This window comes from Panulirus ornatus, chromosome 39, assembly GCF_036320965.1.
Source record: "Panulirus ornatus isolate Po-2019 chromosome 39, ASM3632096v1, whole genome shotgun sequence".
In the NCBI taxonomy this organism is placed as follows: Eukaryota; Metazoa; Arthropoda; class Malacostraca; order Decapoda; family Palinuridae; genus Panulirus; species Panulirus ornatus.
The window spans coordinates 11,997,572-12,014,793 of NC_092262.1; the positions used below are offsets into that span (position 1 = coordinate 11,997,572).

The 17,222-nt window shown below is 45.7% G+C and overlaps 1 protein-coding gene across 4 annotated transcripts in view; it reads left to right on the plus strand.

The window, feature by feature from the left end:
- The window catches only part of tim (timeless), a 229,144-nt gene that overhangs the window by 9,947 nt on the left and 201,975 nt on the right, over window positions 1-17,222 (plus strand). For 2 of the 4 annotated variants that reach the window (XR_011715465.1, XM_071685095.1), the window contains exon 1: window positions 15,500-15,611. The exons of 1 other annotated variant lie outside the window; for it this stretch is intronic. Coding sequence is in view for 2 of the 3 variants with exons in the window: in XM_071685095.1 (XP_071541196.1) it covers window positions 15,500-15,611 (112 nt within the window). In the remaining variant the exon portion in view is untranslated. Of the gene's footprint in view, window positions 1-15,499; window positions 15,612-17,222 lie in introns of those variants that run through there. One more of the 4 variants, XM_071685091.1, reaches the window with a different exon arrangement.

Genomic DNA, 17,222 nt, shown 5'->3' on the forward strand with positions numbered 1-17,222 from the left:
GACTGTCCGAGGGCGAGGTCAGACACCGTGCCTGCCTTCACGAGCCAAGGTCGAACCATAGTGGTCCGGGGAAGGGTGAGGTCAGACACCCTGCCTGCCTTCAAGAGCCAAGGGTCGAACCATAGTGGTCCGGGGAAGACGCGCGGGCGGCCCCTCCACGAATGCAATTTCCCGTCCATTTCCTCCGTGGGTGCTCACCGGGAAGGGAAATGAGATCGCCGCCTTTTGAATTGGTCCTGTTTAACTCTTGTGTTAAACAACCCGGAACCGATTCTCAGCTGCCGTGGAGGGGGGGGGGGGGGGAGTATGGGTGAGCGGGAACCGGAGACTGGCGTAACTTTACGGTGCATTAGGTTAGACATTGTCCTCGCGCATTACCTTAGGTTAGACGTTGTCCTCGCGCATTACCTGAGGCTAGGATTCTGTGTACACGTAATGCTGTGAGCATGACTTTGGGTTGGGGGTGATGGCGTGGCGGCTGGCGGCACGTCCATGTGAAGGGGTCGCAGTGAGACTCCAGGAATATGACGCGTAGTGTACATTTGGAATTGGTGTTTTTGTGGAAGATACACCTTGTTGTGGATCTGTATGTACATGTAGTGGGTCTCTATGCACGTATTGTGGATCTGTATGTACGTGTAGTGGGCCTCTATGCACATGTTGTGGATTTGTATGTACGTGTAATGGGTCTCTATGCACGTGTTGTGGGTCTGTATGTACGTGTAGTGGGTCTCTATGCACGTGTTGTGGATCTGTATGTACGTGTAATGGGTCTCTATGCACGTGTTGTGGGTCTGTATGTACGTGCAGTGGGTCTCTATGCACGTGTTGTGGATCTGTATGTACGTGTAATGGGTCTCTATGCACGTGTTGTGGGTCTGTATGTACGTGTAGTGGGTCTCTATGCACGTGTTGTGGGTCTGTATGTACGTGTAGTGGGGGTCTATGCACGTTTTGTGGGTCTGTATGTACGTGTAGTGGGTCTCTATGCACGTGTTGTGGGTCTGTATGTACGTGTAGTGGGTCTCTATGCACGTGTTGTGGGTCTGTATGTACATGTAGTGGGTCTCTATATGCACGTGTTGTCACACACACACAGACACACACACACACACACACAAGGTCTTCCATGGTGTAGTGGTTAGTGTCGCTGACGGGCCCGCCGGGTTCGAACCCATAGCGCTGCAGTCAGTCCACAGCCGACCCAGCTGTCCATTTTCCCCTCAGGGCTTGTCCATAAAAGTTTACCTGGTCCAGGTAGGTTTGTGTGTGTGTGTAGCAATAACTATCTTCTTGTCACACACACTTTCACACATACTGAAGATGATTGCGGATATTTACAACATTCTGAGGCAACATTGATGAGGTAGACGTATTAGTACTATTATTGATATTTTATTATTTTTACCATTATTACCCTAGGACCTCTTTCTTAAGGCTCCTGCAGCCCAAGGCCGCGCTGGTTATTGTTTCAGGGAAATGTGGACACCATTGGAGTGAGGAGGTCGTTAACGATATTGTACGGCTAGCGAGACGTCATTGATGTTTTACTTGTATAATTTTCCTGTAATGTTTGATGTGGAAACAGACCATAAATTATATATCGTGGTTCAGTGTATCACATGTCGGTCACCAGCCATATATATATATATATATATATATATATATATATATATATATATATATATATATATATATATCTTTTAAACTATTTGCCATTTCCCGCGTTAGCGAGGTAGCGTTAAGAACAGAGGACTGGGCCTTTTTTGGAATATCCTCACCTTGCCCCCTCTGTTCCTTCTTTTGAAAAAATTAAAAAAAAAAAAATGAGAGGGGAGGATTTCCAGCCCCCCGCTCCCTCCCCTTTTAGTCGCCTTCTACGACACGCAGGGAATACGTGGGAAGTATTCTTAATCCCCTATCCCCAGGGATAATATATATATATATATATATATATATATATATATATATATATATATATATATATATATATATATATCCTTGATAAAACCATCAACAACCCATTGTTGGCTCGACACCTGATAAGAGCAGAGCTGCTGATAACATATCTAATGAGTGCAGAGCTGCTGATAACATGACACCTGATAACTGCAGAGCTGCTGCTGATAACGGCTGTTATGAGTGGCCTTTTTCGGGTCTGGGTCATCTCTTATCAGGATATGACAATGTTAGAGGTTGTGGTGGTAGCTCTGCTGGAGGAAGTTGTGGATGTAGCTCTGCTGGAGGAGGTTGTGGTAGTTCTTACCTTTAATTATGAAATGTTATCGTGATCCAAATGACGCAGATCATGAAGAATCAAGTTGTAGGTAGGTAGGTAGGTAGGTAAATTGTTAGTTAGGTAGGTAGATATGTAAGTAGGTACGTAGATAGGTAAATAGATAGGTAGGTAGGTAAGTATAGTTATGTAGGAAAGTGGTAGGTAGCTAGATAATTAAGTAGGTAGGCAGGTAGGTAGCTAGTTAGGTATGTAGGTAAGTAGCTAGGTAAATAGAAAGCTGAGAAGGTAGGTAAGTAGGAAGGCAACTAAGTTGGTTGGAAACTGTCAGTAGGAAGCTAGGTAGGTAGGTAAGTTGGTAAAAAATTTGGTAGGTAAGTATGTGGGAAGTTAGGTAGTCTGTTGCATGAATCATTCTCACGTGATAAACTCTCTCATCATGACCTAGAGTCCGGTCTTGCATGACACCTGTACTCTAGGGTCATGAGAGGCTTTACACATTGGTATATCCAAGACGGGAAGCCAGATGGTTAATGAATGTGTGTGTGTGTGTAGGAGGAGGTCGTGTTGCGTTATATGTTGTATTTCCTGCGTAGCTGAGCGGAGCTGTATTAAGCCTAACCCTGGCTGATAGAAAGATACATTGATAGGCTTAGCTGTGTGAACCCGGAAATCCATATATAAAGGAATATTTTGATATATATGTAGGCTTAAGTGTGTAATGTATAGTCTGATGTAACTGTCCCTTTTTTTTTTTCATGACTTAAATGATCTTTAAATAAAGGCGCTTTATCTGCGTTTTCTCACTCGAGCGTTTAAAGTTCATAGATAACGGATCTTAGTCACTTTAAATTGTAAATGGTGACGGATAACCGGAACTGCTTATATGACCCCTGACACATACTGGGCAAAGGGAGGGGCGTGTGCGTGGCGTGGCAGCGCTCGCTCCCCCGCCCACCACGCACCCCACACCAGTACCCCCCTAACCCTCCCATCGCGTGGCTCACCTGCCTCAACATGTGATCCAACCGCGCGTCCGTATCCGCTCCCATGGCTTCGACTTCTTCCTCGCTGGTCGCCACCACACATGGGCGACCCGCATCGCTGGCGAAGTCGCACCCTCCTGTACCGTGGGGTATACCATTATGTCTCCAACAAAGGAAGATGGTCTAGTATGAATACGTATATACAATATCATTACTTATTGTTTAGGTAATTTATTGGATTGTAATGGTGTGGCGAGGTCGAGTCTGAAATGGCAGGGTGGTCACGTGTTAGGACGAGATACGCTACGTGGTCCTGGACACACACGTGAGGGGCTATACGTCCGTACATTCTCCTGCACGCGCAAGCTTGGTATTGCTGCTCAACTACGCAGTCTCGTGAGGGGAAATTCTTCCCCTGAAATGAAGATTGTATGTTGATAATCTTCTCACATGTGAGCCGGATGGATAGGATGAAGAACATTAAACTATTGTCTGATTCAGACTGGGTCGTACAGGATTAAGGAACGTGCATTTAAAGAACATATTTTCCCGGGTTCATATAATCCTCTATATATTTCACTTATGGCCCGGCCCTCGTGTGGACTGCAGGCCGCTGACTGGAGCCTTAAACGTTAAAAAAAAAAAAATTGGCTTAGATTTTACACCGACGCAGATTTTGGCACGGTATTTGGCGGCCCCGCCAAATGTGTATTTTCACTTGCAGTGTAACCTTGAGCAAGCGGAGTCCGGTAACACACACACACACACACACACATATATATATATATATATATATATATATATATATATATATATATATATATATATATATATATATATCGGTATTATAAACATTTGGCAAGGGGTTGAACAGCTGCTTTAGCTATGTGACGCCAGGAACAGACAAAAAAGGCCACATTCGTTCACAATCAGTCTCTAGCTGTCTGTGTAATGCACCGAAACCACAGCTTCCCTTCCACATCCAGGCCTTGCAAAACTTTCCGTGGTTCATCCTAGGCGCTTCACATACCCTGGTTCAGTCCATTGACAGCACGTCGACACTGGTATACCACATTGTTACAATTCACTCTGTTCCTTGCACGCGTTTCACTTTCTTGTATGATCAGGCCCCGGTCGTTCAAAATCTTCTCTACTCCATCCTTCCACCTCCAATTTGGTCACCCGCTTATCCTTGTTCCCTCCACCTCTGACACATATATCCTCTTTTCTCAACCTTTCCTCACCCATTCTCTTCATATGTCCAAACTGATCTTGTAGTGTAATATTTGACTGTCAACATAACAGATAATGAAAAGTGTTTACAGTGTGGTTAATTATCGACAAGGATATATTAACATGTAGTGATTTCTGGTTTCAAATGTAAACAAATAAGAAATAGTAATTCATTGGAGAACCATGTTTGTGTGTTCAGTCGCCAGCATTTGTTGATGAATCGCATCATGCTATATCATCTTGCACGTGATGCACAGAGGATATACCGTATCTCGGTTACTTTACCACAAAATGTCACATGACTTGACCTGCCTTATTTATAGTTCATGATTACTGCGATATGTTACCGTATGACATGACTTTTATTATGTTTATAGTTCATGATCAGTGCAAGTTTATTTATACCTTATGTCCTGATACGCGAACTATCTATTGATAGGCTTGTGTTTTTGTCATATTTACCCAGGTGTTGCACAGTCATGTACACAATGATAAAACCTTTGTTTTGTTTTGTTCTTAACAGACTTATAGATTGTATACTTGTGTATCGTAATTGTGAGCCTTTTGTTTGTTTAAATGTAATTGAGAAAATCTTGTTTGATCCGATAGGATATCGCGATCGGGCGTATGACGTTTTGACCTCCCTCCGCCCCAACCCACCTTAAACACTAGGGTAACGCTGGCGGGCATATAGAGTTTTGACCTCCCCTAACCCAGCTTGAACGTTCACTAACTAGGGTATCGAGGGCGGTCGTATGACGTTTTGACTTCCTCCCAACCACCTTAATCACTCTCCCGTTTAATGGTTACTGTCGGTCAAATTGTGTTTGTATAGGTTAGACGCTGGACGGAGTACAATGCTGTGTTTTTGTATTGGTTAGACGCTGGACGGAGTACAATTCAGTGTGTGAGGTAGCGCTAGGAAAAGACAAAAAAAGAAAGCCACATTCGTAGTCGGAGGGGTTGATGAACAGCTGGGGTGACTGTGGACCGAATGCCGCGACCAGGATTCGATCCTGTGCTGGCGGGCTCGACCCCGGGTCGGACCCATGAGTGCTTCATGGTCAACACCGGTAACCGCTTTACCCCTTCATACCGGGAGACGAACACAAGACTAGATCAAGTTTGGGGTCAGCGGATCAACTCCACCCCCCTACGGCATTGGACCATCCCCCCCCTTCCTCCTCCGCAGTACGACTTCTGCTTGCCCTTTTACCCCCTCCCCCTCCTTGGCACTACTACCTCCTCCACACCACCTCCACGATTATCACCAGCTCATCCTCATCCACTCCCGTCTCGTTCTCTTGCCAAGTTTCAACCCAGTTACCTCGCAATTATCTCGGTTTAAAGTTTGAATGTAATTAGTGTCACTGGATCCCGTGCCTTGTGTGTGTGTGTGTGTGTTTCGTGGGGAGACAGTTGTACACTCATGTTGACCCGTTGCTTAACTTCTTATGTACACACACCATGGACCGCTGCTCAGTGCCGATATAATGTTTTGCGACACCGACAATAATGCCTCATCCCCCTTAAGAATAATGCTTCACGACCCATGATAATAGTGCTTCACGACCCCAAGAAGATGAATACCTCGCGTCCTCCCAATGAAAGATGCTGTGCCCCGTTCCCTCCAGATTAATGCTTTTCGATGCGAAAAACTGTGCTTCACAACCCCCAGAGAATAATGCTTGACACAAAACATTGCTTCACCACCCCTCAAGAATAATGCCTCACGACCCCAGGAATAGTGCCATCAACCCGTGTGAGACCTAGAGTGCCATCAGCCCATGTCACACCTAGAGTACCATTACATCATCCCTGTTGGCACAGGGGAGTGGGCCAACATCTGCTGAACTGCTGAAAAATAATGTTGGTAATTGACACAAAGGAATTTTTTTTTTCTTTCCTCTGACTCCTGCAAACGCGTGTGGCACTGTGCACTCACGTGCGCTGCCTGCTCACGTTTGGCACTGTACACTTGCGTGCATTGCCTACACACTTGTGTAATTGTACACACGTGTAATGTCTCTACACGTGTGGCAGTGTACACGCACGCGTACTCTCTACACGTGTGGCAGTATACACTCAAGTGCACTGTCTGTACACGTGTGGTGGTACTGTGCTCTCACGTGTATCCAGAGCAGTTGCTTCTCCATATAAGCGGTGCATAAGTGGAGAGGAAGGTGTATTTCCAGAGTTATTCCTCACCACCTAAGATGGTGATGACTGATTATCTTTCGCCTCCAGCTTATGCAGATGAGTGTTTTTGTTCGTGGGAGCGACGTGGCACCTGGCAGTACTTGGCTCTCGATCAAGGCCATCTGAGGTGGGGAGGATGATACTGAAGGGAGAAATAGGGAGTTCTTAGGTATTGGTAGCTTTGGCTCCTGAGCTGTGCCGAGTGTTCTAGGAGGAGAGAGAGAGAGAGAGAGAGAGAGAGAGAGAGAGAGAGAGAGAGAGAGAGAGAGAGAGAGAGAGAGTGCTTGGGCTTAGCTGTTCCAGGAAAGAATGAGATTTAGTAACTGTCAATGCTCGAGTGATCGGTGTCCACACACACGCAGTTTCCGTGGTTACCTGGTGTTGTATAATGAAAAGGAGTTCTGCACTCGTGTGGCCTCGTATCTTCAACATTTGTTCATAATTGACCCAGGATATGTTCTGGTGGAAGAGATCTGCTGTTCCTCAGGACCTTTCCAAAGGCTGCGCTACTTGCAGTAACAGGGAAATGTAGACGCATTTGGAGGGAAGTTTTTTTTTTTTTATAGGAGACTTCAGTCTCGGTGGTATATATAGTCTTCTATCTCGTCCTTGTACATCTCCTGACGATGATGGGATCAGTGCACGAAAGTGCACGTGGCAACTTATCGTGTTTCATTTTCCTCGTAGTTATCAGCAAATACTAGATCACGTGCACCACTGTGACCTACTGATATATATATATATATATATATATATATATATATATATATATATATAATGCCGACATGGCGCGGTGAAAACAGGCTTCCCTGATGACAAGAAGAATGAAGGAATTTATCACATCTCTGTAGGTGTTGTAGACCCTCGTAGAAGGCCAGAGGGCTATGAAGGAGAAAGGTAAAGACGGGAGAAGGAATAGAACTCGAAAGCCTCTTTGTTGTAGGAGAGGAGGCGGTGTCACAAAGGTCAGTCAGATGGAGAATGGATATATGCAAATGATACCATTGTTCTTTTGTTCCTGACGATGCTTTATATATATATATATATATATATATATATATATATATATATATATATATATATATTTATATATATATATATATATGTGTGTGTGTGTGTGTGTACACGTCTCTTCGTTGTATATCAACTGACATTTCTTTTTTGTATCTCCCTTGATGATGTGATTATTACCAAAGTGCACTCGGGAACTTGTTTCATTTCCCCATGGACTCTTAGGAATATATATATATATATATATATATATATATATATATATATATATATATATATATATATATATATATATTTGCCATTTCCAGCGTTAGCGAAGTAGCGTTAAGAACAGGGGAATGAGCCTTAGAGAGAATATCATGACATGGCCACCTTCTGTTCTTTCTTTTGGAAAAGTGAGAACGGGAGGGAAGGATTTCCAGCCACCCCACAGCTTACACTTTTAGTCACCTTCTACTACACGCAGGGAATACGTGGGAAGTGTGCTTTCTCCCCTATCCCCAGGGATGATATATATATATATATATATATGGAATTTATTGTGATTTTCCTCTAGGCGAGAGAGATTCGAACCCAGTCCTACCGTGTTCCTGGTGATAGTGTAGAGAGAGTATTATTTGTTTGTCCTGCGTATCCTAGACGGTTAAGTTACGAGATGGAATTCTCCTGTATCATCACATAACGTAAGGCTAGAAGGAGCCAAGTGAGGATATTATTAGAAGTCTTGGTCGTCTATTGACGTTACTACCGGGAGTCTTAGTCGTCTGTTGACGTTACTACCAGAAGTCTTAGTCGTCTGTCAACCTCGCTTGGTTGGGGAAACAGCAAATAAGGAAAGACAATATTTGGTATTACTGTTGTGTGTGCGAGGCAGCAGCATATGTGGGGGAGGACAGGTGTGGGCGATGTGCGAGCGAGGCAGCGGCATGTGTAAGGGAGGACAGGTGGAGAGAGAGAGAGAGAGAGAGAGAGAGAGAGGGGGGGGGCGGGAGGGGGGGTTGATTTAAAGGGACACTCGCCGATGGTGGCCGGGATGGAGGGAGGAAGGTTTACGGCAAGGGGGGGGGGGGGTCGTGAGTCATCACATCCCCAGGGTTGTAGTTCTACATTTAGAATATATTTGTGAGAATAGCGAAGACCAGGGTTGTAGTCTTTAGACCAGAGTTGTTGTAGTGAAGACTAGGGTTGTAGTGTTCAGACCAGGGTTGTAGTTCTACGTTTGAAAACATATTAAATTGAGAATTGAAAATAAAAGCCGGGGCATCGACCCTACAGAGGCCAGGTGGTAGAGGAATTACGATGCGTGATGAGAGAGAGAGAGAGAGAGAGAGAGAGAGAGAGAGAGAGAGAGTCAAGGTGACAGTTCAGTCATTAACGGATACACAGGGTCTGTCCGAAACATCGACATGAAAGGGTATGTAACAACACGATCCTGCCTCAGCTCATGGCCGCTACCGCTCACCCACCCACCTCCTACGTCACACAAGGCCTCCATGCTTGACCACCACCTTTCCAACTGTGTTCAACCAGTGGAAATGTCCCAGTACACCAGTGGAGAAATGTCCCAGTACACCAGTGGAAATGTCCCAGTACACCAATGGATATGTCCCAGTCTCGGAATTTTGTGAAATGTTCATGGCTCCATAATCATTTTTCGTTGGTATTGTATCCACAAACAGAAGATTATGGTGCCTTACATGATGTGGATAGTTATGATTATTCAGATATTAATAGCATTGAGGTTAGACTATCTTAATCATGGCATAATTGCATGTCATGCGTGAACTTAGATTGTAATATCGTGACTTGCAGTTCACCCATTGTCAAGGTCGATCTTGGTGCAAATCGTGTCGAGTTATGGGGGGCTGTGGGGATGGGCTACACTGATATATGGGGGAAATCGTATACCAAACATTGGCGCTTTTCCCCCCAAATTACGCATAATAAAAGATTTCAGATAAGAGATATGATGTCTTTATTGTTAAATTGCATACCTGACTTAAAATGACATTTGGGTAGAAGGTCAATCCTGGGTTAGAAAGCAGCTGTGAACGTTTTTGTAAACGACGCTCCTAAGTTAGTGAAGAGAATGCCTTTTACGTGAGTGTACTGTATTAAGTTGTACAAAATAACGTACTTTGATTTAGTAAAGTTAGTTGTACACCGATTTAGTAAAGTTAATTGTACATTAAGTAAAGTTGTTAATCGTCTGGACTGTACCAGATTTACACTATACAATTCGTTGTAAGTCATTGTAACGTTACACATATTAACCAATGGGAAGAAGTCAGTATACCATGGTTCTGGAGTACTATGATATTTCGTCTATATTTTGGGTATTGCATAAATATTCATACATAGGAAAACTTCCCGGACGCCAGTTGCCAACTGTATGCGATGAAGTGTAATTTTCCGGCGTATATCTTGCTGTAGTTTACGCCTAACAACTGTCCTTTGAGGGTTGACTCGGAGCCAGATGGCGACAAAGGGATTCGGACAGTGTTGGCGGCGGCCTCAGCTGGGCCTTCGTCTGCCGTCCACGTGACCTGTGGATGTGGCTTCGTGGGGCGGAGCCTAACGCCTATGGGAGTGCGAGTGGGCGGAGCTTTGGGCTCGGGAAGAGTAGGATGAATGCCCTTCTGAACAAGGAAATGTTTCTAGAGACATGTACTTATATCTAAAAGGTTAAGTTGCGTATCAGAGTCGCTTGTCGTTGTTAGATTGGACTTTGCGGTCATTATATTGATGAAAAGTGGTAAGTTTGGCAGGAACGAGTCTCCTCCCCGTGTGCGCGTGACTGGGCGGCCCTGGGCTGCGTGAGTTAAGTTAGTACCGCGTAGATTCCAAAGCACCTTCTTCCTATAAGAATTACCTTGAGTTTGCTTATATATGATATAGGTTTATATCGTAAAGGCCCGCATGTTCGTTGTAGATCCTACGGCGATGACCAGGATGTTGGTGGCTGTAAAGTTCAGAATGCGTGCTATCGTAAAGTAGTTGATCTACGTAACCATTTGCATATTGCAGTTCGCCTGAGTACTGCATCTGCATGTTAGAAACGTTATAGAACTGTGGCCACCGTTAAATGTTTTTTCTTAATAGCGAAAGACTTTGGGTAGCTTGCATATTTCCTGCCAATTAATTCATCTTGAAAATTCCCTTGTTGAAGAACCCTCGGAAAGCATTTCAGTCCAAAATAGGTTCTTGGTTGTGATTATTATTTTTAGTTGATGGTATGTTTTATAACACAGCTTTTATGTCTTAATCAGACTAATGCCATTTCCTAGCGTGGTAGCGCCAGAACTGATGAAGAAAGGCCACATTTGTTTGCTCACATCCCATCTGTCAATGTGCAGTGCCCCGTAACACCTTGAACAGTGTGGATCAAATCCTCATAAATGTGTACACAATATATTCCAACAGCGTAATGATAGGGTGACACAAGATTCACGGCTGTAGCTTGCATGTGGCTCGATTTTGACCTTTCTGTAAACCACACAATTTGGCTCACAAGTCCGCCTTTGGTCATGTAACTTGATACAATCGTTTGGGATATTTGCAGCCATTCGTATAGTCCTCGTTAAATGATCTGCATTACAGACAACTCAAAAGTTTTGCACGAAACGTAAAGTTTTGAGATTTTCCAAAATTATTTGTAAGTGTAGATGCCTCATTATATTTTTGAAAGTATTTTTTTTTGCGGTGAAGATATAACCTTTTGAAATGTTGCATTTTGGGTTTACATTGTTTTCGGGACCTTCAAAGTTATTGATTGTGTTTAAATGATTTTGTTTCATAGAACGTAATTTTTTTTAACGTTTCCCTGGGTATCTCTCGGCTATGGGCATCTTTTGATTATGGAACCCTTCTGAATTGCTTACCCATAACTTGAACCTTGAATGAGAGTATGTGGCCTTAGAATTATCATGAACACTTGGGGGGTAGGCCTAAAACCCACCCAACCCGCTAACCTTCTTCAGATAAAGGAAGAACAGCTTGTCCTCCATATACATCAAGGTCGGCCTGTGCTCTGTCCCACGTGTGCAGGGCAAGGGTGGGACACTTATGTTGTGATTTTTAAAATCTTAAATCAGGCAGACTGCCGATAAGTGATCCATATTAGCCAGTTATTTTTTAAAAAAATCTGACGTGTTAAGAGCACTACCGCCACACTCTTGTTTTCTCCTTTGGGAGGCTTACTTTTTTTGTACAACGCTAGTTTCTTGCATCATCTTCAGCTCTGCGTGACAACTTGACTCACCTTTGTGTGTTTGTGTAGGGGGGGGGGGGGTGGGCACGTGGACTGCCAGATCGCTTCCTTATCGTAAAATTTCACCTTTAATTTTTTTTTTGGTTGGGACGTTTCATCAAAATATATTATTGTGGACATCATTGATGTCATGTTTCATCCATTACATTGGTTTTGTACGTTTATGTGTGTGTGTGTGTAGTGTGCGTGACTGCTCAACGTGGCCGGAAAAACGTTTGAAAAGTGAAAGCCAACCATGGACGTGGTCTCCATGACGTCACACACCTTGCCAAATGCCACTAGCATGGACGCATGTACGATAATTTCATCCCGTAAATTCATGCGATTTTTTTTTTCACCCAATTATTGCGGACGACAGACGCCTACAAATGGATAACAGGGATGTCGGAACTACATCAGCTTTCGTATAAACTGGGTCAATAGGATCGGCATGACATCTGATGATGTAATCTCTTTCATCACTAATAAATGAACCAGAGGTTCAAAAAGCAAGATTTATCGTATGTAGACTCGTTTTGCTTGCCCATTAATCGTCGGGGGCTTTCAAAGGCAACGTAATGTCAACACCTCTTTGAGAGAGGGAGGCTCGTCAGTTTGAGAATGGGTTTTTGATGGCGTAGTACAATGGTAAAAGCCGGAGGGGTTCATTCATCTGTCTCCGGCCTTACCCCAGGTGTGGGTGTTGACATAGCAGACGAACATACGTGTTTTTATTTTTCATTTTTGAGAGTTTGAAGGACTTCGTAATGGACCAGGTATATTTAGGTTTTTGGAATAAGACGAGTTTTATATGGCGATCGTTTTCACAGTTTGGTTGGGCTAGGCTGGGATTCGTTACTTCATTAAGACACTGAGCAAGTCAGAGCGAACCTACGATATACTGAGGGAATGCGCAGATCTCGTCTGTAAAAGAAAACGGGAGATAGATATAATGGGAGAGACCACGAAAGCAGTCGCTTAATGGCTAAATTTTGAAGTTTACTTGTTCTGCACTGGTTTTGGCGAGCGAACTCCTCCTTACCTTAGCCTATGGATGGTCCAGAGCTGCGATTTGATAGAATAATTCATCGCGACTCTTTCATCGGAAGTTAGCTGTCATTGGCCAATTATCCTACACGAGGTAACAGCCCAGTTGGGTAGTTGGGTCAACGGTCCTTTAAACGGAGCGTCGGTGAGCTGCCCGGGAAGTAGGCGCCTGTTTGATCGACGGGAGTTGTGGTGGCCTCTGTCTGGGGTGGGTCAACAGGCCAGAACAGCTGAGTGGCAGGGAGGGGGGTTACGGGGGTGGGTCGGCAGATGTTAGCGAGGCGTCAGTGGTCAGTTTACTGGGAGGTAGACAGCAACTGCTAATGTTAGCACTGTCTACCCGAATACCAGTGTTCGGAACCATCTTAGTTTCCATAAACCGCCAGTATTACCATTGTATTATGCCGCATACTGAACTAACCTACAATAATATCTTAAAGTTCATTAATTCTTAGTCATTGGCGTTCCTAGGGCGATGCTTGTCTGCTGTAGATTATACCAGAGATTATATTGTTCCGCTTTCTTCCAGGTTTAGTTTAGACCTAAAACGCTCTATTTTTTTTTTCACATTCTAAGACAGTGTTGTAGCTTGTGTCCAAATCTTTGACTACACAAACTTTACAATTCACACGGTGACATCTCCAGTTGGGCCAAAGCGCCAATTGTACCTATAACCCAGCCTTCGTCTCGCAGTTACATCATGTAATCTGCTGATCTTATTACTTTTTCCACATACATGTTTTACTTTACACATCTCAATGTGATGGGATTTTTTTTCTGCTTGTACTTATCTGAACTCGTCTTCTTGCTTCAAAGAAGTCAGTCCTTTTCTGATCGCAGTTTTGAGGGCTGTCTATATATCACGTCTCCTTGCCTGCTCGTCTTCAAATCTATGGTTTATCCACGCCTCTTCTGAGGCCCGTCTGGCAGGTCAGCTGAGGCCGGCTGAGAAATCCTTCCTTTGACTTGCATTTACAACTTTCATCCCCGCACGAACTCAGGGCCGGTATTATCATGCCTTCCTGTATTCAGAGGAAAGGGTCAGTATCCCTTTCTCTCTTCCTTCAGTCGTATACGTCCTTTGGTCTTCGGACCAGAGTACCGTGCGCGACCGTTAATTATCGTCCCTCTTGTGTTAACTGACTCCGGTCCCTCGCCACCTGAAGCGCCTTCGTGCTAACTCTGGAGTACATTCCTGTAATCTCTTGCGCCGTCCAGACACCTGCCTCGTTACGAGCCAGCGTACAGAACGCATGACTTGTTCTTCTCGTGTTCTGAACGGATTGCCAGCGATTCTGAACTTGCACTGAACTTGTACAAGGACACGTACTTTGTTCATTCTGTGTTCAGTTCATTCAAAAAAGAGAAAAAAAAATGTTCCTTACAAATAGGTGTGACTGAGCTTTTCCCCAAGGATGAGTGGCATTTCTGACCCTCCCTCGCAACTATCTTCCTTTGAATCTCGCTCCTCAAGTCCAGAAGTCAGCCGTGGGGTCTCTGGAAGGTGGGTCGACAGGCCGCAGGAGGGGGTCAGCGTCTCTCTCTCTCTCTCTCTCTCTCTGGTCTGTGTCTGTGTCCACCTTGATGTTTTTCACCACACCACACACTACCCCTTGCTCCTTTCACACCGCCATCATCATGAAGCAGTCATGCATCATGACGCTCTCTACTAACCTCCCCCCCGTCATGAACAGTCCATGGCTGTGGTCTGTGTAGACCTGGGCAGAAGTTGTCGTAACGCAGGCTTAACCCCTTCTTGACCCGACCACCCTCACAAAGGAGTAGTGTCGTGTCCTCATAGTTTTCTCTACCATACCCTCCCTCATGTGGGACCCTAGGTGGTGGTGATGGAGGGTGGGACCCTGGATGGTGGTGGTGGGTGTGACCTGAGTGGCAATGGTGGTGGAGGATGTGACCTGGGTAGTGGTGGTGGTGGGTGTGACCTAAGTGGCAATGGTGTAGGAGGATGTGACCTGGATGGTAGTGGAGGGGGGGTGTGACCTGGGTGGCAGGAGGGAGGCAGTGGTGGTGCTGGAGGGTGTGACCTGGGTGGCAGGAGGGAGTGAGTGGTGGTAGTGGACGGTGTGACCTGGGTGATGGTGGTGGAGGGTATGACCTGGGTGGCGGCAGGAGGGAGGCAGTGGGTCGGACCCAGCAGCGCAGGCAGGCAGGCAGGCAGGCAGACAGATAGGGCAGCGGGAGGCACGGGGGCTTCAGTGTGTGCCTGACCGAGTGCTTGCGTGTTGTGGCCGCTCCTGCCGAGCATATCACCTGCTCACACTGGAAGCCCCACCCACCCCAGCCCACACTGGAAGCCCCACCCGCCCCAGCCCACACTGGAAGCCTCCACCCACCCCAGCCCACACTGGAAGCCCCCACCCGCCCCAGCCCACACTGGAAGCCCCACCTGCCCCAGCCCACACTGGAAGCCCCACCCGCTCCAACCCACACTGGAACATACATGAAGATTGGGGGAGGAGAAGGACCACCACCGTCCAGTGTGGGTGTTGTAGTTGTGGTAACACATCAAGTGTTGTGATGATGGTGATGTACTGTGGTAGTATTTACTTCGTGCAGCACGTAACCACCCCCGCTATGTACTGCCAGACGACCCTCCATTATCATCATGACGACCTCTTCGCCAGCCAGGGTAAGTTAATGGCTCCCTTCCTCTGTGTGTGTGCCTTGTGTTGCTCGAGGAGCCGCCACCGTCATAGCCTGGCCTCGTGCATCCCCCTGCCCCGTGCGATCGTGTCCTCCTCTGATCCCAACTCTTCTCCCTTCCTAAGATCGCACTCCCGGTAAGGTTTCACGGAACATTCCGTACAGTCTCGCTTGCCTTACCCATCCGAGGTATAGGAAGAGACTATATAACGGGTATTCCCTTTAAGAGAGGCCTATAATGGATCAGCTGTTTATAGTATTGATACGAGTGTACGGCGCATGGTCTGGTGCGTTATATGTTGATGTTTATATAATGACGTCTGTGTTGCACCCTCAGCGTACGTTGAGCTTCATTGTAGTTATTTCCTGTAAGTTACCCGAGACGGAACGGCAGGACAAGATGCTTGGTGGTGTTGTGTTGGATTCGTGTGTGTCAGTCGTTATAAGGGTGATGGTGGATTTTTGTGAAGTGACCACAGGACGGTTCAAGAGAGGAAGTTTCATCTTGAGCGTCATATGACGGCTTTTATGACGTGATGAAACTGTTGGTGTTGTTCCGATGACTCTGTCCAGAAAGCAGAAGGAAAAGTGTGACTCGTACTTGCATGGGGAGTGTAGTTTTAGACATGTTTGGTGGGCTTCACTTTAAGACTGGGTTGCAAGGGCGGTTGCTTTGTGCCAGTTGAGTCATAGCTGCGTATATGTGGCTTAGTCAGTGTCACGTTTGTTGGGGGAGGCAGTACCTGTTGCTATACATTGTCCAAATATGAGCGGGGAGTAAAGTTTGTGCTTCCCCATAGGATTGGTAGTTGGATATGGTTTGCTCTGGGTAGGAGCGGTCCAGGGCAATTACAAAGAACTGGGTGCCGAGTGTGCTGAAGTTAGATTGTATCAGAAACATTTTCATTTCGTTATGCAGGTGTTCATTGTTTGTGGTTTGGTGTGTTTACACTGGTGTTGCGTTTGCCTTCGATCGGATGTTTTACCTGGCAGGTGAGGCAGGATTTAGGATGGAGCTGATGAACTGGTTATAGAGGTTTCCTTCCTCGGCCTGAAGTGATACAGGAAAATGTTCTGAGAACGTGTAGTTTTGTCAGGCCTTTCTGTTGATGGATGTTGTCTGGGGAGTACATGTCATATGTGTGCTCTGTATATATATGGCTGGAGTTCACTGGAAATCGTTGACCGCCCAGGTTTTGGGAGGGGGCAGAATGTGCAGTTAGCAGTCATGCGAGGGTCTGTCACGGGCCGGACTGACTGGGTGAAGGATCCTGAATTACGGGGACACTATTTTCGAGTGAGTGAGTGTGTGTGTGTGTGTGTTCTGGAGCGCAAGCAGGAAAAGATAGGAGGTCATGTTTTACGCCTGGAACATTCTCGTAAGGTACGGTTCCCGACGCACATTCAGAAATGGTTCTTTCTTTGGCCACGATGGACGTGGAAGACTCCGCGAAAATCTGTGCCACCGAAATCAGGGGTTGAAATAAAGAACGAGGCAAAGCACAACTCCAGGCTTTGGAACATCTGGGGCCCCAAGGCTGTTTTGCCCCACATGGCCACCAGCCATCAGGAACACGGTGGAGGAATTGACAGAGGG